Source organism: Ammospiza caudacuta, chromosome 3 (genome assembly GCF_027887145.1).
Source record: "Ammospiza caudacuta isolate bAmmCau1 chromosome 3, bAmmCau1.pri, whole genome shotgun sequence".
NCBI lineage: Eukaryota > Metazoa > Chordata > Aves > Passeriformes > Passerellidae > Ammospiza > Ammospiza caudacuta.
The window spans coordinates 117029432-117054599 of record NC_080595.1 but is presented as its reverse complement, the minus strand read 5'-3'; the positions used below and the strand labels follow the sequence as shown (position 1 = coordinate 117054599).

Sequence of the window (25168 nt, the reverse complement as noted above, 5' to 3'; positions counted from 1 at the left end):
CCAAAAAAATCCCAAAAAAATCCCCAAAAAATCCCAAAAAAATCCCAAAAAATCCCCCCAAAATCCAAAAAAAATCCCCCAAAAATCCCCCCCAAAAATCCCCAAAAAAATCCCCAAAAAATCCCCCAAAAATCCCCCAAAATCCCCAAAAAATCCCCCAAAAAATCCCCCAAAAATCCCCAAAAAATCCAAAAAAAATCCCCAAAAAATCCCCAAAAATCCCCCAAAAATCCTCCAAAAATCCCCAAAAAAATCCCCAAAAAATCCCCCAGAAATCCCCCAAAAGTCCCAAAAATCCCTGAGAAAAATCCCCAAAAGTTCCACAAAATACAAAAATTTTCTCCTCAAATCCCAGAGAATTCTCAAAATTCCCCAGAAATAAAAAATTCCCAAAAAACCCTGAGAAAAATCCCAAAGAATTCCCAAAAAACCCTGAAAAAACCCCAAATAAACCCCAAAGAATCCCTTTCAAATCCCAAAGAAATGTTAAAAAATCCCAAATTTCCCAATGCAAAAATCCCCCAAAATTCCCCAAAATTCCCCAAAAAAACCCCAAAATCCCCTGAAATTAAAAAATCTGGGAAATCCCAAAGAAATTTAAAACATTCCCAAATTTCCCAATCCAAAAATCTCCAAAGAATTCCCCAAATTCCCTTTAAAATCCCAAAGAAATGTTAAAAAATCCCAAATTTCCCAATGCAAAAAATCGCCCAACATTTCCCCAAAAATCCCAAAAAAACCAAAAATCCCCTGAAATTAAAAAATCTGGGAAATCCCAAAGAAATTTCAAACATTCCCAAATTTCCCAATCCAAAAAATTCCCAAAATTCCCTTTAAAATCCCCAAGAAATTTTTAAAAATTCCCAAATTTCCCAATTTAATCATTTCCCCAAAATCCCTGAAAGAATTCCTAAAAATCCCCAAAATTCCCAAATAACCCCCAAAGAATTCCCTTCAAATCCCAAACAATTCCCAAAATTGCCCTAAAATGAAAAAAATTTCCCAAATCCACAAAAGCCCTGAAAGAATTCCCAAAAATCCCTGAGAAAAATTCCCAAAAAATCTCCAAAAAAATCCCAGAGAATTCCAAAAATTCCCCTGAAATCCTTCTGAAAAATCCTCCAAAAATCCCCAAAAATTCCTTCAAAAACCCAAAGAAATGTGAAAAATTCCCAAATTTCCCAATTCAGAAAATCCCCGAGAAAAATTCCCAAAAATTTCTAAAATTCCTCAAAAAATCTCCTAAAAAATTCCCAAAAATTTCTGAAATTCCTCAAAAAATCTCCTAAAAAATCCCCAAAAATTTCTGAAATTCCCCAAAAATCTCCTAAAAAATCCCAGAGAATTCCAAAAATTCCCCTGAAATCCTTCTGAAAAATCCCCCAAAAATCCCCAAAAATTCCTTCAAAAACCCAAAGAAATTTGAAAAATTCCCAAATTTCCCAGTTCGGAAAATTCCCCGAGAAAAATTCCCAAAAATGCCTAAAATTCCTCAAAAAATGTCCTAAAAAATTCCCAGAAATTTCTGAAATTCCTCAAAAAATCTCCTAAAAAATCCCAGAGAATTCCAAAAATTCCCCTGAAATTGTTCTGAAAAATCCCCAAAAATTCCTTCAAAAACCCAAAGAAATTGGAAAAATTCCCAAATTTCCCAGTTCAGAAAATCCCCGAGAAAAATTCCCAAAAATTCCTAAAATTCCTCAAAAAATCTCCTAAAAAATCCCAGAGAATTCCAAAAATTCCCCTGAAATCCTTCTGAAAAATCCCCCAAAAATCCCCAAAAATTCCTTCAAAAACCCAAAGAAATGTGAAAAATTCCCAAATTTCCCAATTCAGAAAATCCCCGAGAAAAATTCCCAAAAATTTCTAAAATTCCTCAAAAAATCTCCTAAAAAATTCCCAAAAATTTCTGAAATTCCTCAAAAAATCTCCTAAAAAATCCCCAAAAATTTCTGAAATTCCCCAAAAATCTCCTAAAAAATCCCAGAGAATTCCGAAAATTCCCCTGAAATAATTCTGAAAAATCCTCCAAAAATTCCTTCAAAAACCCAAAGAAATTTGAAAAATTCCCAAATTTCCCAGTTCAGAAAATCCCTGAGAAAAATTCCCAAAAATTTCTGAAATTCCTCAAAAAATCTCCTAAAGAATTCCCAAAAATTTCTAAAATTCCTCAAAAATCTCCTAAAAAATCCCCGAGAATTCCAAAAATTCCCCTGAAATTGTTCTGAAAAATCCCCAAAAATTCCTTCAAAAACCCAAAGAAATTTGAAAAATTCCCAAATTTCCCAGTTCAGAAAATTCCCCAAAATTCCCCTGAAATTCAAAATAAAATCCCCAAAAATTCCTTTAAAACACCAAAGAAATTGGGAAAAAATCCCAATTTTGGGGGATTTTTGGGGGAATTTTGGGATTTTTTGGAGAATTTTTGGGGATTTTTGGGGGGATTTTTTTGGGATTTTTTTGGGGATTTTTTTGGGATTTTTGGGGATTTTTGGGGGGATTTTTGGGGATTTTGGGGATTTTTTGGGGATTTTTTTGGGGATTTTTTTGGGTTTTTTGGGGATTTTTGGGGGATTTTTGGGGGGATTTTTTGGGATTTTTTTGGGGACTTTTTTGGGATTTTTGGGGATTTTTTGGATTTTTTGGGGATTTTTTGGACGGATTTTTTGGATTTTTTTTTATTTTTTCAGAATTTTTGGGGATTTTTTGAGGGATTTTTTTGGGGGATTTTTTGGGGATTTTTTTTGGATTTTTGGGAATTTTGGGGGGACTTTTGGGGATTTTGGGGGGATTTTTTTGGGATTTTTGGGGGGATTTTTTTAGTTTTATTTGAATTTTTGGGGATTTTGGGGCGATTTTTTTGGGATTTTTTGGGATTTTGGGGGGATTTTTTTGGGGATTTTTTTGGGATTTTTGGGGATTTTTTGGGGGGATTTTTTTGGGATTTTTGGGGGATTTTGGGGGGGATTTTTTTGGGATTTTTTTGGGGATTTTTTGGGATTTTTTGGGATTTTGGGGATTTTTTGGGGATTTTTGGAGGGATTTTTTGGATTTTTTTTTATTTTTTCAGGATTTTTGGGGATTTTGGGGGACTTTTGGGGATTTTTTGAGGGAGTTTTTTGGGATTTTTTTGGGGGATTTTTTGGGATTTTTTTGGATTTTGGGGGATTTTTAAAGATTTTTTGGGGATTTTTGGGGGATTTTTTGGGATTTTTGGGGAGATTTTTTTTTTTTTTTTTTTTGAATTTTTGGGTGATTTTTTGGGGATTTTTGGGGATTTTTTGGGATTTTGGGGGTTTTTTAAAGATTTTTTGGGGATTTTTGGGGGATTTTTTGGGATTTTTGGGGGGATTTTTTGGGATTTTTGGGGATTTTTTGGGGGGACTTTTGGGGAGTTTTGGGAATTTTTTTAGGGATTTTTGGGGGATTTTGGGGATTTTTTGGGGGATTTTTTGGGATTTTTTGGGGGGATTTTTGGGGTGGTTTTGGGGATTTTTGGGGGGGATTTTTTTGGGTTTTTTTCGGAATTTTTTGGGATTTTTGGGGATTTTGGGGATTTTTTGGAGGGATTTTTTGGATTTTTTTTTAATTTTTTCAGGATTTTTGGGGACATTTGGGGATTTTTGAGGGATTTTTTTGGGATTTGTTTGGGGGATTTTTTGGGATTTTGGGGGATTTTTAAAGATTTTTTGGGGGATTTTTTGGGGATTTTTTGGGGGGATTTTTTTTTTTTTTTAATTTTTGGGGATTTTTGGGCGATTTTTTGGGGATTTTGGGGGGATTTTTGAGGGATTTTTGGGGGATTTTTTGGGATTTTTGGGGATTTTTTGGGGGGACTTTTAGGATTTTTGGGAATTTTTTGGGATTTTTTTGGGGATTTTTTTTGGGGGGATTTTTGGGGGATTTTTGGGGATTCTTTGGGGGGATTTTTTTGGATTTTGGGGGATTTTTTGGGATTTTTGGGGATTTTCGGGGATTTTTGGGGGATTTTTTGGGGGATTTTTTGGATTTTTTCAGGATTTTTGGGGATTTTTGGGGGGACTTTTGGGGATTTTTTGAGGGATTTTTTTGGGGATTTTTTGGGGGGATTTTTTGGGATTTTGGGGGATTTTTGGGATATGTTTGGGGGGTTTTTGGGGGGATTTTTTGGGGATTTTTTAGGGATTTTTGGGGATTTTTTGGGGATTTTTTGGGGGATTTTTTTGGGATTTTGGGAGATTTTTTGGGGGATTTCTTGGGGGAACTTCTTGGGATTTTTTGGAATTTTTGGGGGAACTTTTTTGGGGATTTTGGGGGATTTTGGGAATTTCTGGGGGGATTTTTTGGGGATTTTTGGGGATTTGGGGCGATTTGTTGGGGATTTTTTTGGGATTTTGGGGGATTTTTGGGGTGTTTTGGGGGGATTTTTTGGGAGATTTTTTTGGGGATTTTTGGGGGGACATTTGGGATTTTTGGGGGAGTTTTTTGGGGATTTTGGGGATTTTGGGGGGATTTTGGTGGATTTTTTGGGGAGATTTTTTCGGGATTTTTGGGGATTTTGGGGATTTTAAAATTTTTGGGGATTTTTTGGAATATTTGTGAGGATTTTGGGGATTTTTTTGGGATTTTTTTGGGATTTTTTTGGATTTTTGGGGGATTTTTGGAATTTTTTGGGGGGATTTTTGGGGATTTTTTGGGGGATATTTTTGGAATTTTTGGGGGGGATTTTTGGGGATTTTTGGGGATTTTTGGGGGATTTTTTTGGGGGATTTTTGGGGTGTTTTTTTGGGATTTTTTTGGGATTTTTCGGGAATTTTTGGGGGATTTGTTTGGGATTTTTTGGGGGGATTTTTTTGGATTTTTGGGGGATTTTCTGGGGGATTTTTAAAGAGTTTTTGGAATTTTTTTTGTGGTTTTTGGGGGATTTTTGGGGTTTTTTTGGGGGATTTTTTTGGGGATTTTTTGGGATTTTTTGGGAATTTTGGGATTTTTTGGGATTTTCCCAAGTTCCATCCCCATTTTCGTTGTGCAGCGAGCCCCGGCTGAGGAAATCACCTACGAGACGCTGAAAAAAGCCATCGGTGAGTGCTGAGCTCGGAATTTGGGCTTTTGGATTTTTTGGGGTTTTGGGGAACATTTTGATTTTATGGGGATTTTTTGGGCATGAGTTGGGATTTTTGGGGGGATTTTAGGGAATTTTTGGGGGGATTTTTGGGGAATTTTGGGGAAATTTTTTGCATTTTTGAGGGGATAATTTGTGGTTTTTTTAAGGATTTTTGGGGATTTTTAGGGGGAATTTTGGGGATTTTGGGATCTTTTGGGGTTTTGGGGAACATTTTTGATTTTATGGGGATTTTTTGGGCATGAGTTGGGATTTTTGGGGGGATTTTAGGGAATTTTTGGGGGATTTTAGGGAATTTTGGGAAATGTTTTTGCATTTTTGAGGGGGTTATTTGTGCTTTTTAAATGATTTTTGGGGATTTTTAGGGGGAATTTTGGGGAGCATTTTTGATTTTATGGGGATTTTTGGGCATGATTTGGGATTTTTGGGGGGATTTTAGGAAATATTTTTGATTTTATTGGTATTTTTTTGGGCATCATTTGGGGTTTTTGGGGGGATTTTAGGGAATTTCTGGGAGATTTTTGGGGAATTTTCGGGAAATGTTTTTGCATTTTTGAGGGGATTTTTTGTGCTTTTCTAAATGATTTTTGGGGATTTTTTGGGGGAATTTTGGGGTTTTTGGGATTTTGGGGAACATTTTGGATTTTATGGGGATTTTTTGGGCCTGATTTGGGATTTTTGGGGGATTTTAGGGAATTTTTGGGGGGATTTTTGGGGAATTTTGGGGAAATGTTTTTGCATTTTTGAGGGGATTATTTGTGGAGTTTTTAAGGATTTTGGGGATTTTTAGGGGGAATTTTGGGGTTTTTTGGGATTTTTTTGGATTTTAGGGAACATTTTTGATTTTATGGGGATTTTTTGGGCATGATTTGGGGTTTTTGGGGGGATTTTAGGGAATTTTTGGGGAGATTTTTGGGGAATTTTTTTAACATTTTGGGGGGGATTATTTGTGGTTTTTTTAAGGATTTTTGGGGATTTTTAGGGGGAATTTTGGGATTTTTTGGGATTTTGGGGAACATTTTTGATTTTATGGGGATTTTTTGGCCATGATTTGGGGTTTTTGAGGGATTTTAGGGAATTTTTGGGTCTTTGGGGAGATTTTTGGGGAATTTTGGGGAAATCTTTTTGCATTTTTGGGGGATTATTGGTGGGATTTTTGCATTTTGGGATTTTTAGGTTTTGGGGCTTTTCAGGATTTTGGGGGGAATTTTAGTGGTTTTTTTCTTTAGGATTTTGAGGTTCTTTGGGGCTTTTTTGGGGAATTTTTTTGAATTTATTTCAAATTTTTGGGGATGGTTTTTTTGCGTTTCTGGGATTTTTTTTTGGTGTTATTTGGGTTTTTTAAGGAGTTTTCGAGGTTTTGGGGCGATTTTATTGATTTTTTAAAGGATTTTTTGGGAATTTTTGGGGATTATTTGGGGGTAATTTTATTTTGATTTTGTGGGGTTTTATTCAGGGATAATTTTGAGATTTTTTAAGGATTTTTGGGAATTCTTTGGGATTTTTGTTTTTGGGAATTTTTGGGATTTTTTGGGAACTTTTTGGGGAATTTCAGGTTTTTTGGGGGGGGATTTTTGGGAATTCTTTGGGAATTTTGGCGAAATTTTTTGCATTTTTTGGGGGGGTTTATTTGGGGTGTTCTAAAAGATTTTTGGGGGAGATTTTTGGGAATTCTTTGGGAATATTTGGGGGATTTTTGGGGAACTTTGTGTGAGGGGGGGCATTTGAGGGCTTTTTAAGGATTTTTTTGAATTCTTTGGCATCTTGGGGGGAGATTTTTGGGAATTTCATGGGGAATTTCAGGGATTTTTTGGGGGGGATTTTTGGGAATTCTTTGGGAATTTTGGGGCAGATTTTTGGGGATTTTTAGGGGAGATTTTTGGGAATTTGGGGGAAATTCTTTTGCATTTTTGGGGGGATTATTTGTGGGTTTTTTTAAGGATTTTTGGAAATTTTTGGGGGGGGGGAATTTCAGGGGTTTTTGGCCGAGAATTTTTGGGAATTGATTTGGAATATTTAGGAATGTGTTTTCCCTGTTCTTTTCCCCATTTTTTTCCCATTTTCCCCCTTTTTTTCCCCATTTTCCCCCTTTTTTCCCCATTTCCCCCCTTTTTTTTCCATTGCCATTTTCCCCATTCTTTTCCCCATTTTCTCCATTCTTTTCCCTGTTTTTCCCCATTGCATTTTTTCCCATTTTTCCCCATTATTTCCCTTCTTATTTCCCTTGTTATTTTCCCCGTTATTTTCCCCATTTTCCCCATTGCCGTTTCCCCCATTCCTTTTCCCATTTCCCTCATTCTTTTCCCCCACATTCCCCACTCTTTTCCCCTCTGTTTGTTTTCCCCACTCTTTTCTCCATTTCCCCATTGCCATTTTTCCCATTTCCCCCATTATATTTTCATTTTTTCTCACTGCCTTTTTCCCCATTTTTCCCATTTTCCCCACATTATTTTCCCATTGCCGTTTTTCCCATTATTTTCCCCATTTTCCCCATTCTTTTCCCTGCTTTTCCCCATTGCGTTTTTCCCATTTTCCCCTTTATTTTCTCCCTTCTTATTTCCCTTGTTATTTTCCCCATTATTTTCCCCATTTTCCCCATTGCCATTTTCCCCATTTTCCCCATTCTTTTTCCCATTTTCCTCACTCTTTTCCCCCACATTCCCCCATTGCTTTCCCCGCTCTTTTCCCCACTCTTTTCTCCATTTTCCCCATTGCCGTTTCTCCCATTTCCCCCATTATTTTTTCATTTCTCCCACTGCCGTTTTTCCCTTTTTTCCCCATTTTCCCCCATTTTCCCCCATTTTTTCCCATTTCTCCCATTATTTCCCATTTCCCCCACTGTTTTCCCCATTGCCGTTTTTCCCATTTCCCCCATTATGTTTTCATTTTTCTCACTGCCGTGTTTCCCATTTTTCTCCATTTTTTCTCATTTTTCCCCCGTTATTTTCCCATTCCCATTTTCCCCATTATTTTCCCCATTCTTTTCCCCATTCTTTTCCCTGTTTTTCCCCATTGTGGTTTTTCCCCGTCTTTCCCATTATTTCCTTTTATATTTCGTTGTTATTTCCCCCATTCTTTTCCCCATTGCCGTTTTTTCCATTTTCCCCATTCCTTTTCCCATTTTTCTCATTCTTTTCCCCCACATTTCCCCATTGCTTTCCCCACTGTTTTCCCCATTCTTTTCTCCATTTCCCCCATTTCCCCCATTATTTTTTCATTTTTCTCACTGCCGTTTTTCCCATTTTTCCCCATTTTTTTCCATTTTTCCCATTTCCCCCATTATTTCCCGTTTTCCCCGCTCTGTTCCCCACTGTTTGTTTTCCCCACTCTTTTCTCCATTTCCCCATTGCCGTTTTTCTCATTTCCCCCATTATATTTTCATTTTTCTCACTGCCTTTTTCCCCATTTTTCCCCATTTTTCCCCCATTATTTCCCCATTTTCCCCCCATTCTTTTCCCCATTTTCCCCATTGTGGTTTTCCCCGTCTTTCCCATTATTTCCCTTCTTATTTCCCTTGTTATTTTCCCCATTTTCCCCATTGCCATTTTTTCCATTTTTCCCATTCCTTTTCCCATTTTTCTCATTCTTTTCCCCCATTATTTCCCATTTTCCCCGCTGTTTTCCCCATTACTTTTTCATTTTCCCCATTGCCGTTTTTCCCATTTCCCCCATTCTTTTTCCCATTTCCCCCATTCCTTTTCCCATTTTCCCCACTGTTTTCCCCACTCTTTTCTCCATTTTCCCCATTGCCGTTTTTCCCATTTTCCCCATTATATTTTCATTTTTCTCACTGCCGTTCTTCCCCATTTTTTCCCATTTTTCCCCCATTATTTTCCCCATTCTTTTCCCCATTCTTTTCCCTGTTTTTCCCCATTGTGGTTTTTCCCCGTCTTTCCCATTATTTCCTTTTATATTTCGTTGTTATTTCCCCCATTCTTTTCCCCATTGCCATTTTTTCCCATTTTCCCCATTCTTTTTCCCATTTTTCTCATTCTTTTCCCCCACATTTCCCATTTTCCCCGCTGTTTTCCCCATTACTTTTTCATTTTCCCCATTGCCGTTTCTCCCATTTCCCCCATTATTTTTTCATTTTCCCCACTGCCGTTTTTCCCCATTTTTCCCCCATTTTTTTCCCTTTTTTTTTCCCATTTTCCCCCCATTATTTTCCCATTGCCGTTTTCCCCATTATTTTCCCCATTTTCTCCATTCTTTTCCCTGTTTTTCCCCATCGTGGTTTTTCCCGTTTTCCACATTATTTCCCTTCTTATTTCCCTTGTTATTTTCCCCGTTATTTTCCCTGTTATTTTCCCCATTTTTCCCATTGCCATTTTTCCCATTTTTCCCATTCCTTTTCCCATTTTTCTCATTCTTTTCCCCCATTATTTCCCATTTTCCCCGCTGTTTTCCCCGCTGTTTTCCCCATTACTTTTTCATTTTCCCCATTGCCATTTTTCCCATTTCCCCCATTATTTTTTCATTTCTCTCACTGCCGTTTTTCCCCATTTTTCCCATTTTTCCCCCTTTTTTTCCCATTTCTCCCATTTCTCCCATTATTTCCTATTTCCCCCACTGTTTTCCCCACTGCCATTTTTCCCATTTCCCCCATTATTTTTTCATTTCTCTCACTGCCGTTTTTCCCCATTTTTCCCATTTTTCCCCCATTTTTTCCCATTTCTCCCATTTCTCCCATTATTTCCTATTTCCCCCACTGTTTTCCCCACTGCCATTTTTCCCATTTCCCCCATTACTTTTTCATTTTCCCCACTGCCGTTTTTCCCCCGTTTTCCCCCCGTTTTTCCCCATTTCTCCCCATTGTTTTTTCCCATTTTTCCCATTATTTTTCCCCGTTATTTCCCCCTCCCTCTCTGTCTCTCCGTGTCTCTGGCAGCGGACAGCGTGGCGGCGGAGGAGCAGGAGCGGGAGCGTCGGCGGCTGCTGCTGCAGCGCTTCCAGAGGGCTCCGTTCGAGGAGATCGCCGCGCACTGCGGGGCCCGGGTCAGCAACGAACGGCGCCGGGAGCCCCCGACGGCCCCGCCGCGCCCAAACGGCGCCCAAACGGCGTCCCCCGTGTGCCCCGGAACGGCGACTCCCCGTTCTGCCCAACTCCCCGTTCTGCCCAACTCCCCGTTCTGCCCAACTCCCCTTTGCCCAATTCCCTTTTGCCCAATTCCCCTTTTTGCCCAATTCCCGTTTCTGCCCAATTCCTGTTTTTGCCCAATTCCCCTTTGCCCAATTCCTGTTTTTGCCCAATTCCCGTTTTTGCCCAATTCCCCTTTTTGCCCAATTCCCCTTTGCCCAATTCCGGTTTCTGCCCAATTCCCCTTTGCCCAATTCCCCTTTTTGCCCAATTCCCCTTTGCCCAATTCCCGTTTCTGCCCAATTCCCCTTTCTGCCCAATTCCCATTTCTGCCCCATTCCCGTTTCTGCCCAATTCCCGTTTCTGCCCAATTCCCGCTTTTGGCCAATTCCTGTTTTTGCCCAATTCCCCTTTTTGCCCAATTCCCCTTTGCCCAATTCCCGTTTCTGCCCAATTCCCCTTTACCCAATTCCCTTTTGCCCAATTCCCCTTTTTGCCCAATTCCCGTTTCTGCCCAATTCCCGTTTCTGCCCAATTCCCCTTTGCCCAATTCCCTTTTGCCCAGTTCTCCTTTGCCCCATTCCCGTTTCTGCCCAATTCCCCTTTGCCCCATTCCCCTTTTTTGCCCAATTCCCCTTCGCCCAATTCCCCTTTTTGCCCAATTCCCCTTTGCCCAATTCCCGTTTCTGCCCAATTCCCGTTTTTGCCCAATTCCCCTTTTTGCCCAATTCCCCTTTGCCCAATTCCCCTTTTTGCCCAATTCCCCTTTCTGTCCAATTCCTGGTTTTGCCCAATTCCCGTTTTTGCCCAATTCCCCTTTGCCCAATTCCCCTTTTCTCCTTATTTTTCCCGCTTTCCCCAATTTCCATTTTCCCTATTCCCGCTTTTCCTGTTTTCCCCAATTCCTGTTTTTTACCAATTCCTGTTTTCCCCAATTCCAATTTTTCCCCATCCCCGCTTTTCCCCCAGGAACGGCAATTCCGCTTTTTGCCCAATTCCCCTTTGCCCAATTCCCGTTTGTTTCTCCTTCTTTTTCCTGCTTTTCCCAATTCCTTTTTCCCCAAATCCCATTTTTTCCCAAACTCCCATTTTTACCAATTCCTTTTTCCCCAGATCCCATTTTTTCCCAAATGCCCATTTTTTACCAATTCCTGCTTTTCCCCAATTCCCATTTTTTCCCAAATTCCCACTTTATACCAATTACTGTTTTCCCAATCCCCATTTTGTACCAAATTCCCATTTTTTACCAATTCCTGCTTTTCCCCAATTCCCATTTTTTACCAATTCCCATTTTTCCCAATTCCCATTTTTTCCCAAATTCCCACTTTTTAGCAATTCCTGTTTTCCCAATTCCAATTTTTTACCAATTCCTTTTTCCCCAAATCCCATTTTTTCCCAAATTCCTGTTTTTTACCAATTCCTTTTTTCCCCAATTCCCATTTTTTCCCAAATTCCCACTTTTTACCAATTCCTTTTTTCCCAAATTCCCATTTTTTCCCAAATTCCCACTTTATACCAATTCCTGTTTTCCCAATCCCCATTTTTTACCAAATTCCCATTTTTTACCAATTCTTGCTTTTCCCCAATTCCCATTTTTCCCAATTCCCATTTTTTCCCAAAATTCCCATTTTTTACCAATTCCTTTTTTCCCAAATTCCCATTTCTTCTCAAATTCCCACTTTTTACCAATTCCTGTTTTCCCAATCCCCATTTTGTACCAAATTCCCAGTTTTTTACCAATTCCTGCTTTTCCCCAATTCCCATTTTTTTACCAATTCCCATTTTTTCCCAAATTCCCATTTTTTCCCAAATTCCCACTTTTTACCAATTCCTGTTTTCCCAATTCCAATTTTTTACCAATTCCTGTTTTCCCAAATTCCCATTTTTTCCCAAATTCCCATTTTTTCCCAATTCCTTTTTTCCCAAATTCCCATTTTTTACCAATTCCCATTTTTTCCCAAATTCCAATTTTCTACCAATTCCTGCTTTTCCCAATTCCTGTTTTCCCAAATTCCCATTTTTTACCAATTCCTGTTTTTTACCAATTGTTTTGCCCAATTCCCATTTTTTTCCCCAATTCCCATTTTTCCCCAATTCCTGCTTTCCCCAATTCCCATTTTTTACCAATTGTTTTCCCCAATTCCCATTTTTTCCCAAATTCCCATTTTTCCCAATTCCTGCTTTTCCTGTTTTCCCCAATTCCAAATTTTCCCGTTATTCCCAAGTCTCGTTTTTCCCTTTCCCCGTTGTTCCCGCTGTTTTCTTGGTTTTCCCAATTCCTTTTTTCCCCATTTTCCCCAGTTCCTGCTTTTCCCATTAATTCCCTTTTTTCCCCATTTGTCCTAATTCCCAATTTTCCCGTTGTTCCTGTTTTTCCCAATTCCTGGTTTTCCCATTTTTCCCATTTTCCCCAGTTCCTGCTTTTCCCATTAATTCCCTTTTTTTCCCATTTGTCCTAATTCCCAATTTTCCTGTTGTTCCTGTTTTCCCGTTTTTCCCAGTTCCCGATGTTCCCATTCCATTTGTTCCCATTTTCCCCAATTCCCGCTTTCCCCAATTCTCGTTTTTCCCATTTTCCCTCTTTTCCCAATTCCTGGTTTTCCCATTTTTCTGGCTTTTCCCAGTTCCCGGTTTTCACAATATTTCCCATTTTTTCCCATTTTCCCCAATTCCCGTTTTTCCCGTTTTCGCCATTTTCCCCATTTCCTCTTTTTCCCTTTTTCCCTTTTCCCCCAATTCCTGCTTTTCCCATTTTTCCCCATTTTCCCCAGTTCCCGATGTTCCCATTCCGTTTGTTCCCATTTTCCCCAATTCCCGTTTTTCCCATTTTCCCCATTTCCCGGTTTTCCTGCTTTTCCCATTTTTCCCATTTTCCCCAGTTCCGTTTGTTCCCATTTTTCCCAATTCCCGTTTTTCCTGTTTTTACCATTTTCCCCATTTCCCGTTTTTCCTTCTTTTCCCATTTTTCCCATTTTCCCCAGTTCCCGATGTTCCCGTTCCGTTTGTTCCCATTTTCTCAAATTCCCGTTTTTCCCGTTTTTCCCATTTTCCCCATTTCCCGGTTTTCCTGCTTTTCCCATTTTTCCCATTTTCCCCAGTTCCGTTTGTTCCCATTTTTCCCAATTCCCGTTTTTCCCGTTTTCGCCATTTTCCCCATTTCCTCTTTTTCCCTTTTTCCCTTTTCCCCCAATTCCTGCTTTTCCCATTTTTCCCCATTTTCCCCAGTTCCCGATGTTCCCATTCCGTTTGTTCCCATTTTCCCCAATTCCCGCTTTCCCCAATTCTCGTTTTTCCCATTGTTCCCGCTTTTCCCAATTCCTGGTTTCCCCATTAATTCCCGCTTTCCCCAATTCTCGTTTTTCCCATTTTCCCGCTTTTCTCAATTCCTGGTTTTCCCATTTTTCCCACTTTTCCCAATTCCTGGTTTTCACAATATTTCCCATTTTTTCCCATTTTCCCCAATTCCCGTTTTTCCCGTTTTCGCCATTTTCCCCGTTTCCCGTTTTTTCCTTTTCCCCCAATTCCTGCTTTTCCCATTGTTCCCGCTTTTCCCAATTCCTGCTTTTCCCATAATTTCCCATTTTTTCCCATTTTCTCCAATTCCTGCTTTTTGCATTTTTCCCATTTTCCCAATTCCTGCTTTTCCCATTAATTCCCATTTTATTCCCATTTTCCCCAATTCCTGCTTTTCCCATTGTTCCCGCTTTTCCACTTCCTGCTTTTCCCACAATTTCCCATTTTTTCCCATTTTCTCCAATTCCTGCTTTTTGCATTTTTCCCATTTTTTCCCAATTCCTGGTTTTCCCATTTTTCCCATTTTTCCCAGTTCCCAGTTTTCCCATTAATTCCCATCTTTTCCCATTTTCTCCAATTCCCGCTTTTCCCATGATTCCCCATTTTTCCCGCTTTTCCCAATTCCTGGTTTCCCCATTTTCCCCAATTCTGCTTTTCCCGTTTTTCCCAGTTCCCGATGTTCCCTTTCCATTTGTTCCCATTTTCCCCAATTCCCGCTTTCCCCAATTCTCGTTTTTCCCATTTTCCCACTTTTCCCAATTCCTGGTTTTCCCATTTTTTCCGCTTTTCCCAGTTCCTGGTTTTCACAATATTTCCCATTTTTTCCCATTTTTCCCAATTCCCGTTTTTCCCATTTTCCCCATTTTCCGCATTTCCTGTTTTTCCCTTTTCCCCCAATTCCTGCTTTTCCCATTTTTCCCATTTTCCCCAGTTCCCGATGTTCCCATTTTCCCAAATCCCCGTTTCTCCCATTTTCCCCCTTCCCTCAATTCCCGCTTTTCCCGCTTTTCCCAAATCCCGTTTTCCTCATTCCTGCTTGTATTTCCCAATTCCCACTTTTTGTCCCGCTTTTCCCCAATTCCCATTAATTAATTTCCATTTGCCGCTCCCGTTAATTAATTCCCGTTGCTCGCCGGCCCCCGTTGACGAATTAATTTCCCTGTTAATTAATTCCCGTTGCTCGCTGCCCCCGTTAATTAATTAAATCATTGTTACCGTTAGCCAATTAGCTCACTAATGACTCCCTGTAGTTCATTAGGCAGTTAATTAGGGGATTGATTAATTAATGAATTGATTGCGGTTCCGCGCAGGCGTCGCTGCTGCAGAGCAAACTGAACCAGATCCTGCAGATCAACGTCCGGTGAGAGGGAACGGGGGCGGCGGCCGGGGGGGGGAAATTCCGGGAATTTCGGGGAAAATTCGGGAATTTCGGGAAAATTCGGGAAATTTGGGAGTGGGGGGGGTGATGGAATGAGGGAATTCGGGAAATTTGGGAAAATGTGGGAAATTTGGGAATGGGGGGGTGATGGAATGAGGGAATTTGGGAAAATTCGGGAATTTCGGGAAAATGTGGGAAATTTGGGAGTGGGGGGGGGTGATGGAATTCGGGAATTCGGGAAATTTGGGAATTTCGGGAAAATGTGGGAAATTTGGGAGTGAGGAGGGGGTGATGGAATGAGGGAATTCGGGAAAATTCGGGAAATTCGGGAAAATGTGGGAAATTTGGGAATGGGGGGGTGATGGAATGAGGGAATTCCGGAAATTTGGGGATTCGGGAAATTTGGGAAATTTGGGGATTCGGGAAATTTGGAGGTTTGGGGATTCTGGGAATTTATGAAATTTGGGGAATTTGGGATTGTGGGAATGAGGGGATTCTGGGATTTTTTTGGGAATTTAGGAATGAGGGAATTCTGGGATTATTTTGGGAATGCGGGAATGAGGGAATTCTGGGGAATTCAGGAATGAGGGAATTTGGGGGATTTGGGAATGAGGGAATTCTGGGAATTTGGGAAATTTGGGAATTTAGGAATGTGGGAGTGAGGAATTTGGGGATGTAGGAATGCGGGAATGAGGGAATTCTGGGAATTTTGGGAATTGGGGAATTTGAGGGGATTTGGGAATGAGGGAATTCTGAGATTTTGGGAAATTTGGGAATGAAGCAATTCTGGAAATTTTGGGAATTTAGGAATGTGGGAGTGAGGAATTTGGGAATGAGGGAATGATGGAATTCTGGGAATTTAGGAATTGGGGAATTTAGGGGAATTTGGGGGATTTGGGAATGAGGGAATTCTGGGAATTTGGGAAATTTGGGAATTTGGGAATTCTGGGAATTTAGGAATTGGGGAATTTAGGGGATTTTGGGGAATTCAGGAATTCAGGATTTGGGAATTTGGGAATTCTGGGAATTTAGGAATTGGGGAATTTAGGGGAATTTGGGGGATTTGGGAATGAGGGAATTCTGGGAATTTGGGAAATTTGGGAATGTGGGAATGAGGGAATTCTGGGAATTTTGGGAATTGGGGAATTCGGGACTTCAGGATTTGGGAACGAGGGAATTCTGGGAATTTGGGAAATTTGGGAATTTAGGAATGTGGGAGTGAGGAATTTGGGAATGAGGGAATGATGGAATTCTGGGAATTTAGGAATTGGGGAATTTAGGGGATTTTGGGGAATTTGGGAAATTTGGGAATTTGGGAATTATGGGAATTTAGGAGTTGGGGAATTTAGGGGAATTTGGGGGATTTGGGAATGAGGGAATTCTGGGAATTTTGGGAATTTTGGGAATGTGGGAGTGGGGAATTTGGGGAGTTTGGGAATGTGGGAACGAGGGAATTTGGGGGGATTTAGGAATTTGGGAGTTTGGGAATGAGGGAAATTGGGATTTCAGGAATTTAGGAATGAGGAATTTAAGAATGAGGGAATTTGGGAATGAGGAAATTCAGGAATTTGGGATCAATAATGTGGGAATGAGGCAATTTGGGAATTGGGAAATTGGGGGAATTTGGGGGAATTTAGGAATTTGGGATTTCGGGACGGAGGGAATTCGGGATTTCGGGATTTGGGAATGAGGAAATTCGGAAAATTGGGATCGATAGTGTGGGAATGGGGGAATTTGGGGATTCGGGATCGGGAATTTGGGAGTTTGGGATTTCGGGTTGGGAACGAGGGGATTTGGGATTTGGGAATGAGGGAATGGGTGAATTAGGGAACGCAGAAATTTGGGAATATGGGAACAGCTGGAATCCGGGATTGGGAATTCGGGGGAGATTTGGGAATTCGGGGAAATCTGAGAATTCGGGGAAATTTGGGAATTCGGGAATTCAGGGATTCGGGATCACAAATGGGGGAATTCAGGGATCCGGGGTCAGGGATTTGGGAATTCGGGAATTCGGCATTTCAGGAACGTGAGAATGCGGGAAGCGGGAATTTGGGAATGGGGGGATTCGGGATTGGGGAATTTGGGAGTTTGGAAATTTGGGGATTTGGGAATGTGGGAATGTGGGAATTTGGGAATGAGGAAGATCAGAAAATTGGGATCAGCAATGTGGGGATTGGGGAATTTGGGGATTGGGGAATTTGGGGATTGGGGAATTTGGGAATGAGGGAATTCTGGGGATTTGGGAATGAGGGAATTCTGGGGACTTGGGAAATTTGGGAATGAGGGAAATTGGAAATTCAGGATTAAGAATGTGGGAATTCGATAACTGGGAGCGAGGGAATTTGGGAATGAGGAAATTCAGGAAGTTGGGATCAGCAATGTGGGGATTGGGGAATTTGGGAATGGGGGGATTCGGGATTGGGGAATTTGGGAATGTGGAAACTTGGGATGGGAATGAGGGAATTTAGGAATGTGGGAGTGAGGGAATTCGGGAATGTGGGAATGAGGGAATTCGGGGATTCAGGATCGGGGATTTGGGAATTCAGGAATGAGGGAGTGACGGAATGAGGGAATTCAGAAATTGGGGATCGATAATGTGGGAATGGGGGAATTTGGGAATTGGGGAATTTGGGAATGAGGGAATGTGGGAATGAGGGAATTGGAGAATTTGGGAATGAGGGAACTCTGGGAGTTTGAGAATGAGGGAATTCTGGGGATTTGGGAAATTTGGGAATGAGGGAACTCTGGGGATTTGGGAAATTTGGGAATGAGGGAAATTGGAAATTCAGGATTAAGAATGTGGGAATTCGATAACTGGGAGCGAGGGAATTTGGGAATGAGGAAATTCGGAAAGTTGGGATCAGCAATGTGGGGATTGGGGAATTTGGGAATGAGGGGATTCGGGATTGGGGAATTTGGGAATGTGGAAACTTGGGATGGGAAATTTGGGAATGTGGGAATGAGGGAATTTGGGAATGTGGGAGTGAGGGAATTCGGGAATGTGGGAATGAGGGAATTCGGGGATTCAGGATCGGGGATTTGGGAATTCAGGAATGAGGGAGTGACGGAATGAGGGAATGGGGGAATTCAGAAATTGGGGATCGATAATGTGGGAATGGGGGAATTTGGGAATTGGGGAATTTGGGAATGAGGGAATGTGGGAATGAGGGAATGAGGGAATTTGGGAATGAGGGAACTCTGGGAGTTTGAGAATGAGGGAATTCTGGGGATTTGGGAAATTTGGGAATGAGGGAACTCTGGGGATTTGGGAAATTTGGGAATGAGGGAAATTGGAAATTCAGGATTAAGAATGTGGGAATTCGATAACTGGGAGCGAGGGAATTTGGGAATGAGGAAATTCAGGAAGTTGGGATCAGCAATGTGGGGATTGGGGAATTTGGGAATGGGGGGATTCGGGATTGGGGAATTTGGGAATGTGGAAACTTGGGATGGGAAATTTGGGAATGTGGGAATGAGGGAATTTGGGAATGTGGGAGTGAGGGAATTCGGGAATGTGGGAATGAGGGAATTCGGGGATTCAGGATCGGGGATTTGGGAATTCAGGAATGAGGGAGTGACGGAATGAGGGAATGGGGGAATTCAGAAATTTGGGATCGTAATGTGGGAATGGGGGAATTCAGGAATGTGGGAATGAGGGAATTGGAGAATTTGGGAATGAGGGAACTCTGGGAGTTTGAGAATGAGGGAATTCTGGGGATTTGGGAAATTTGGGAATGAGGGAACTCTGGGGATTTGGGAAATTTGGGAATGAGGGAATTCTGGGGACTTGGGAAATTTGGGAATGAGGGAAATTGGAAATTCAGGATTAAGAATGTGGGAATTCGATAACTGGGAGCGAGGGAATTTGGGAATGAGGAAATTCGGAAAGTTGGGATCAGCAATGTGGGGATTGGGGAATTTGGGAATGGGGGGATTCGGGATTGGGGAATTTGGGAATGTGGAAACTTGGGATGGGAATGAGGGAATTTAGGAATGTGGGAGTGAGGGAATTCGGGAATGTGGGAATGAGGGAATTCGGGGATTCAGGATCGGGGATTTGGGAATTCAGGAATGAGGGAGTGACGGAATGAGGGAATGGGGGAATTCAGAAATTGGGGATCGATAATGTGGGAATGGGGGAATTTGGGAATTGGGGAATTTGGGAATGAGGGAATGTGGGAATGAGGGAATGAGGGAATTTGGGAATGAGGGAACTCTGGGAGTTTGAGAATGAGGGAATTCTGGGGATTTGGGAAATTTGGGAATGAGGGAACTCTGGGGATTTGGGAAATTTGGGAATGAGGGAAATTGGAAATTCAGGATTAAGAATGTGGGAATTCGATAATTGGGAGCGAGGGAATCTGGGAATGAGGAAATTCGGAAAGTTGGGATCAGCAATGTGGGGATTGGGAAATTTGGGAATGGGGGAATTTGGGGATTTGGGAAATTTGGGAATGTGGGAGTGAGGAAATTCAGAAAACTGGGATCGGTTTTGTGGGAATGACGCAATTTGGGAATCGGGGGATTTGGAAATTCAGGAATTCGGGGGTTTGGGAGTTCAGGGTTAGGAATGAGGGAATTTGGGAGAATTTGGGAATTTGGGAGAATTTGGGAATTTGGGGGAATTTGGGATCGGGGATTTGGGATCTCGAATGTGGGAATTTGGGAATGAGGGAATGTGGGAATTTGGGGTCAGGAATTGGGAATTTAGGGATTTAGGATCAGAAAATGGGGAATTCAGGAATGTGGGATCGGGAATTTGGGAATGAGGGAATGTGGGAATTCGGGATTGGGGATTTGGGATTTAGGGTCGGAATTTGGAATCTGGGATGGGGGAATTTGGGGGAATTTGGGGGAATTAGGGAATGTGGAAATTCAGGAATTCGGGAATTTGGGGTTTGAGATCAGGAATGGTGGAAGGGGGGGAATTCAGGGTTGGGAATGAACGAGGGAATTTGGGGAAATTCGGAATGTGGGAATTGAGGAATTGGGAACTGAGGATCGGGAATTCGGGGGAAATTTGGGAATTGGGGGGAAATTTCAGAACGGGGGAATTTGGGAACGCGGGACCGGGGGTTTTGGTGGGTTTGGGAATTTCGGGAATTCGAGTGAATTTTGGGATTTGGGGAGTGGGAGCGAGAACGGCAGAATGAGGGAATTCGGGATCGGGGATTTCGGAATTTGGGAATGTGGGGATCATCAGAGATTTGGGAATTTAGGAGGGATTTGGGAATGGTGGCGGGATTTGGGATCCGGGCCGAGGATTCGGGAATTGCGGTGGGAATTCGGGGCGGGGGGGTTCGGGAATTTGGGAATGGGGACGGGGATTTGGGAATGGGGACGGGAATTTGGGCTCAGGGACGGGGGTTTGGGAATGGGGACGGGAATGGGGACGGGAATTTGGGAATGGGGACGGGGGTTTGGGAATGGGGACAGGAAATTTGGGAATGGGGACGGGAATTTGGGCTCGGGGACGGGGGTTTGGGAATGGGGACAGGAAATTTGGGAATGGGGACGGGAATTTGGGAATGGGGACAGGAATTTGGGAATGGGGATGGGGATTTGGGAATGGGGACGGGAATTTGGGAATGGGGATGGGAATTTGGGAATGGGGACGGGGGTTTGGGAATGGGGACGGGAATTTGGGAATGGGGACGGGAATTTGGGAATGGGGACGGGAATTTGGGCTCGGGGACGGGGGTTTGGGAATGGGGACGGGGATTTGGGAATGGGGACGGGAATTTGGGAATGGGGATGGGGATTTGGGAATGGGGATGGGAATTTGGGAATGGGGACGGGAATTTGGGAATGGGGACGGGAATTTGGGAATGGGGACGGGAATTTGGGAATGGGGACGAGGGTTTGGGAATGGGGACGGGGATTTGGGAATGGGGACGGGAATGGGGACGGGAATTTGGGAATGGGGACGGGGATTTGGGAATGGGGACGGGGGTTTGGGAATGGGGACGGGGATTTGGGATCACGGATGATTTGGGAATTTGGGATCGGGGACGGGAATTCGGGGGAAATTTGGGAATTGGGGGGAAATTTCAGAACGAGGGAATTTGGGAACACGGGATCGGGGATTTGGTGGCTTTGGGAATTTGGGAATTCGAGTGAATTTTGGAATTTGGGAATTTGGGAATTTGGGAATGGGGACGGGGGTTTGGGGATGGTTGATGGAATTTGGGAATGGGAACAGGAATTTGGGATCACGGATTATTTGGGAATTTGGGCTCGGGGATGTGGGAATTTGGGATCAGGAATTCGGGGACAGAAGCGTGGCAATGGGGATCGGGGGTTTGGGATTGGGAATTTGGGGGATTCGGGATTGGGAGCGGTGAATTATTTGGGAATTGGGGCAGGAATTTGGGAACGAGACGGGATTTGGGAATTCGGGATTTCGGGATTTGGGGATGGGAATTCGGGATCGGGGACAGGAATTTGGGGACGGGGATGTGGGAATGGGGATTGGGGGTCGGGGACAGGAATTTGGGATCGGGGATTTGGGGTTTGGGAATGGCAGCGGGAGTTTGGGGTTGGCAATGGGAATTTGGGGTCGGGGTCGGGAATGTGCGATTGGGGGTTCGGGAACGTGGGATCGAGGATGCAGAGATGGGATCTGGGGATTTGGGAATTATTTGGGAATTGGTAACGGGGAATTTGGGAATTCCTGCCGTTCCTGCCTGAAGCCTTCTTCTCGTTCCCTTCTTTTCTTCCCACCCCAAATCCCATTTTCCTTCTCAACATCCCACCCCAAATTCCCACTTTTCCCACCCGGAATTCCCACTTTCCCTGTCCCAAATTCCCACTTTTCCCACCCAAATTCCCCTTTTTCCCCCACCCCAAATCCCCGATTTCCCACCCCAAATTCCCGTTTTTCCCGTTTTTCCCGGATTTTCCCCCAGGCCGCCCCCGAGTCCGTCCGGCGCCGTCTCGGCCGTGCTGGGCCCGGCCCAATCCCAAAATTCCCAAAATTCCCAAAATTCCCAAAATTCCCAACAATCCCAGCCGCACTCCATCCCGGTGTACGAGATGAAATTCCCGGATCTCTGCGTCTACTGAACCTTCCGGAAGCGCCGCCGTTCCCAAAAATTCCCCCAAAGTACCCCCAAAATTCCCCCAAAATTCCCACAAAAATTCCCCCAAAATTCCCACAAAAATTCCCACAAAATTCCCCCAAAATTCCCACCAAATTCCCCCAAAAATTCCCACAAAATTCCCACAAAATTCCCACAAAAATTCCCACAAAATTCCCCCAAAATTCCCACAAGCATTCCCCCAAAATTCCCCCAAAATTCCCACAAAATTCCCACAAAATTCCCACAAGAATTCCCACAAAATTCCCACAAAAATTCCCACAAAATTCCCACAAAAATTCCCACAAAATTCCCCCAAAATTCCCACAAAAATTCCCCCAAAATTCCCACAAAAATTCCCACAAAATTCCCCCAAAATTCCCACAAAATTCCCACAAAATTCCCCCAAAATTCCCACAAAATTACCCCAAAATTCCCACAAAATTCCCCCAAAATTCCCCCAAAATTCCCACAAAATTCCCCCAAAAATCCCCCAAAAATTCCCACAAAATTCCCACAAAAATTCCCACAAAATTCCCACAAAATTCCCCCAAAATTCCCACAAAAATTCCCACAAAATTCCCCCAAAATTCCCCCAAAATTCCCACAAAAATTCCCACAAAATTCCCCCAAAAATTCCCACAAACATTCCCACAAAATTCCCACAACATTCCCACAAAATTCCCACAAAAATTCCCACAAAATTCCCCCAAAATTCCCCCAAAATTCCCACAAAATTCCCACAAAAATTCCCACAAAATTCCCCCAAAATTCCCCCAAAATTCCCCCAAAATTCCCCCAAAATTCCCACAAAATTCCCACAAAATTCCCCCAAAATTCCCACAAAATTCCCACAAAAATTCCCACAAAATTCCCACAAAAATTCCCACAAAATTCCCACAAAAATTCCCACAAAATTCCCACAAAATTCCCACAAAAATTCCCCCAAAATTCCCACAAAAATTCCCACAAAATTCCCCCAAAATTCCCACAAAATTCCCACAAAATTCCCCCAAAATTCCCACAAAATTACCCCAAAATTCCCACAAAATTCCCCCAAAATTCCCCCAAAATTACCACAAAATTCCCCCAAAAATCCCCCAAAAATTCCCACAAAATTCCCACAAAAATTCCCACAAAATTCCCACAAAATTCCCCCAAAATTCCCACAAAAATTCCCACAAAAATTCCCCCAAAATTCCCCCAAAATTCCCACAAAAATTCCCACAAAATTCCCCCAAAAATTCCCACAAACATTCCCACAAAATTCCCACAACATTCCCACAAAATTCCCACAAAAATTCCCACAAAATTCCCCCAAAATTCCCCCAAAATTCCCACAAAATTCCCACAAAAATTCCCACAAAATTCCCCCAAAATTCCCACAAAATTCCCCCAAAATTCCCCCAAAATTCCCACAAAATTCCCACAAAATTCCCACAAAATTCCCCCAAAATTCCCACAAAATTCCCACAAAAATTCCCACAAAATTCCCACCAAAATTCCCCCAAAATTCCCCCAAAATTCCCACAAAAATTCCCACAAAATTCCCCCAAAAATTCCCCAAAAATTCCCACAAAATTCCCACAACATTCCCACAAAATTCCCACAAAAATTCCCCCAAAATTCCCACAAAATTCCCACAAAAATTCCCACAAAATTCCCCCAAAATTCCCACAAAATTACCCCAAAATTCCCCCAAAGTTCCCACAAAATTCCCCCAAAATTCCCCCAAAATTCCCACAAAATTCCCACAAAATTCCCCCAAAATTCCCAAAATTTCCTCGGCAGCACCAGCCTGGATCTGGGATCCTTCCCCTTTTTCCTGGGGATTTTTTTTTGGGATCATTCCAGGTTTTTCTGGGATTTTGTGGAACTTTTAGGGGGGAATTTTTCTGGATTTTCCCGGGGTTTTTTGGGATCATTCCAGGTTTTTCTGGGATTTTGTGGATTTCTTTTTTGGGATTGTTCTGGATTTTCCCGGGGTTTTTTTGGGTTTTCTCTTCACAAAAATTCCGGTTCTCTTCACAAAAATTCCGTGTTTTTTCCCAAAAATTCCATATTTTTTTCCCCCTAAAAATTCCGGGTTTTTTTTCCCAAATTCCCAAATATTTTCCCCAAAATTCCGGTTCTCTTCACAAAAATTCCGTGCTTTTTCCCAAAAATTCCGTGTGTTTTCCCAAAAATTCCTTTTTGTTTTCCCCCAAAATTCCGGGTTTTTTCGCAAAAATCCCAAATATTTTCCCCAAAACTCCGGTTCTCTTCACAAAAATTCCGTGCTTTTTCCCAAAAATTCCGTGTTTTTTCCCAAAAATTCCATATTTTTTTTCCCCTAAAAATTTCAGGTTTTTTTCCCCAAAATTCCGTGGTTTTTCCCCAAAAATTCTGGTTTTTTCCAAAAAATTCCAAATATTTTCCTCAAAACTCCGGTCCTCTTCACAAAAATTCCGTGTTTTTTCCCAAAAATTCCATATTTTTTTTCCCCTAAAAATTCCGTGTGTTTTCCCAAAAATCCCAAATATTTTCCCCAAAATTCCGGTTCTCTTCACAAAAATTCCGTGTGTTTTCCCAAAAATCCCAAATATTTTCCCTAAAATTCCGGTTCTCTTCACAAAAATTCCGTGCTTTTTCCCAAAAATTCCGTGTGTTTTCCCAAAAATTCCATTTTTTTTCCCCCTAAAAATTTCAGGGTTTTTTCCCCCTAAAAATTCCAAATATTTTCCCCAAAATTCCAAATATTTTCCCCAAAACTCCGGTTCTCTTCACAAAAATTCCGTGTTTTTTTCCCAAAAATTCCATATTTTTTTCCCCCTAAAAATTCCGGGTTTTTTCCCAAAAATCCCAAATATTTTCCCTAAAATTCCGGTTCTCTTCACAAAAATTCTGTGTTTTTTCCCAAAAAATTCAAATTTTTTTTCCCCTAAAAATTTCAGGTTTTTTCCCCCTAAAAATTTCAGGCTTTTCCCCCAAAATTCCAGTTTTTTTCCCCAAAATCCCAAATATTTTCCTCAAAACTCTGGTTCTCTTCACAAAAATTCTGTGCTTTTTTCCCAAAAATTCCACCTTTTTTTCCCCTAAAAATTTCAGGTTTTTTCCCCCAAAATTCCGTGTTTTTTCCCCAAAATCCCAAATATTTTCCTCAAAACTCCAGTTCTCTTCACAAAAATTCCGTGCTTTTTTCCCAAAAATTCCAAATATTTTTCACCTAAAAATGTCAGGTTTTTCCCCCAAATTTTCCC

The 25168-nt window shown here is 41.9% G+C and overlaps 1 protein-coding gene across 1 annotated transcript in view; it reads left to right on the top strand.

The window, feature by feature from the left end:
• EFR3B (EFR3 homolog B) overlaps positions 1 to 21915 on the top strand; it is a 129356-nt gene extending 107441 nt beyond the window's left edge. Inside the window, exons 20-23 of the mRNA XM_058801529.1 lie at positions 5012 to 5060; positions 9990 to 10096; positions 14783 to 14832; positions 21759 to 21915. Coding sequence (XP_058657512.1) covers positions 5012 to 5060; positions 9990 to 10096; positions 14783 to 14832; positions 21759 to 21915 — 363 coding nt within the window. The remainder of the gene's footprint in view (positions 1 to 5011; positions 5061 to 9989; positions 10097 to 14782; positions 14833 to 21758) is intronic.
• The last annotated feature ends 3253 nt before the right edge of the window (positions 21916 to 25168 follow it).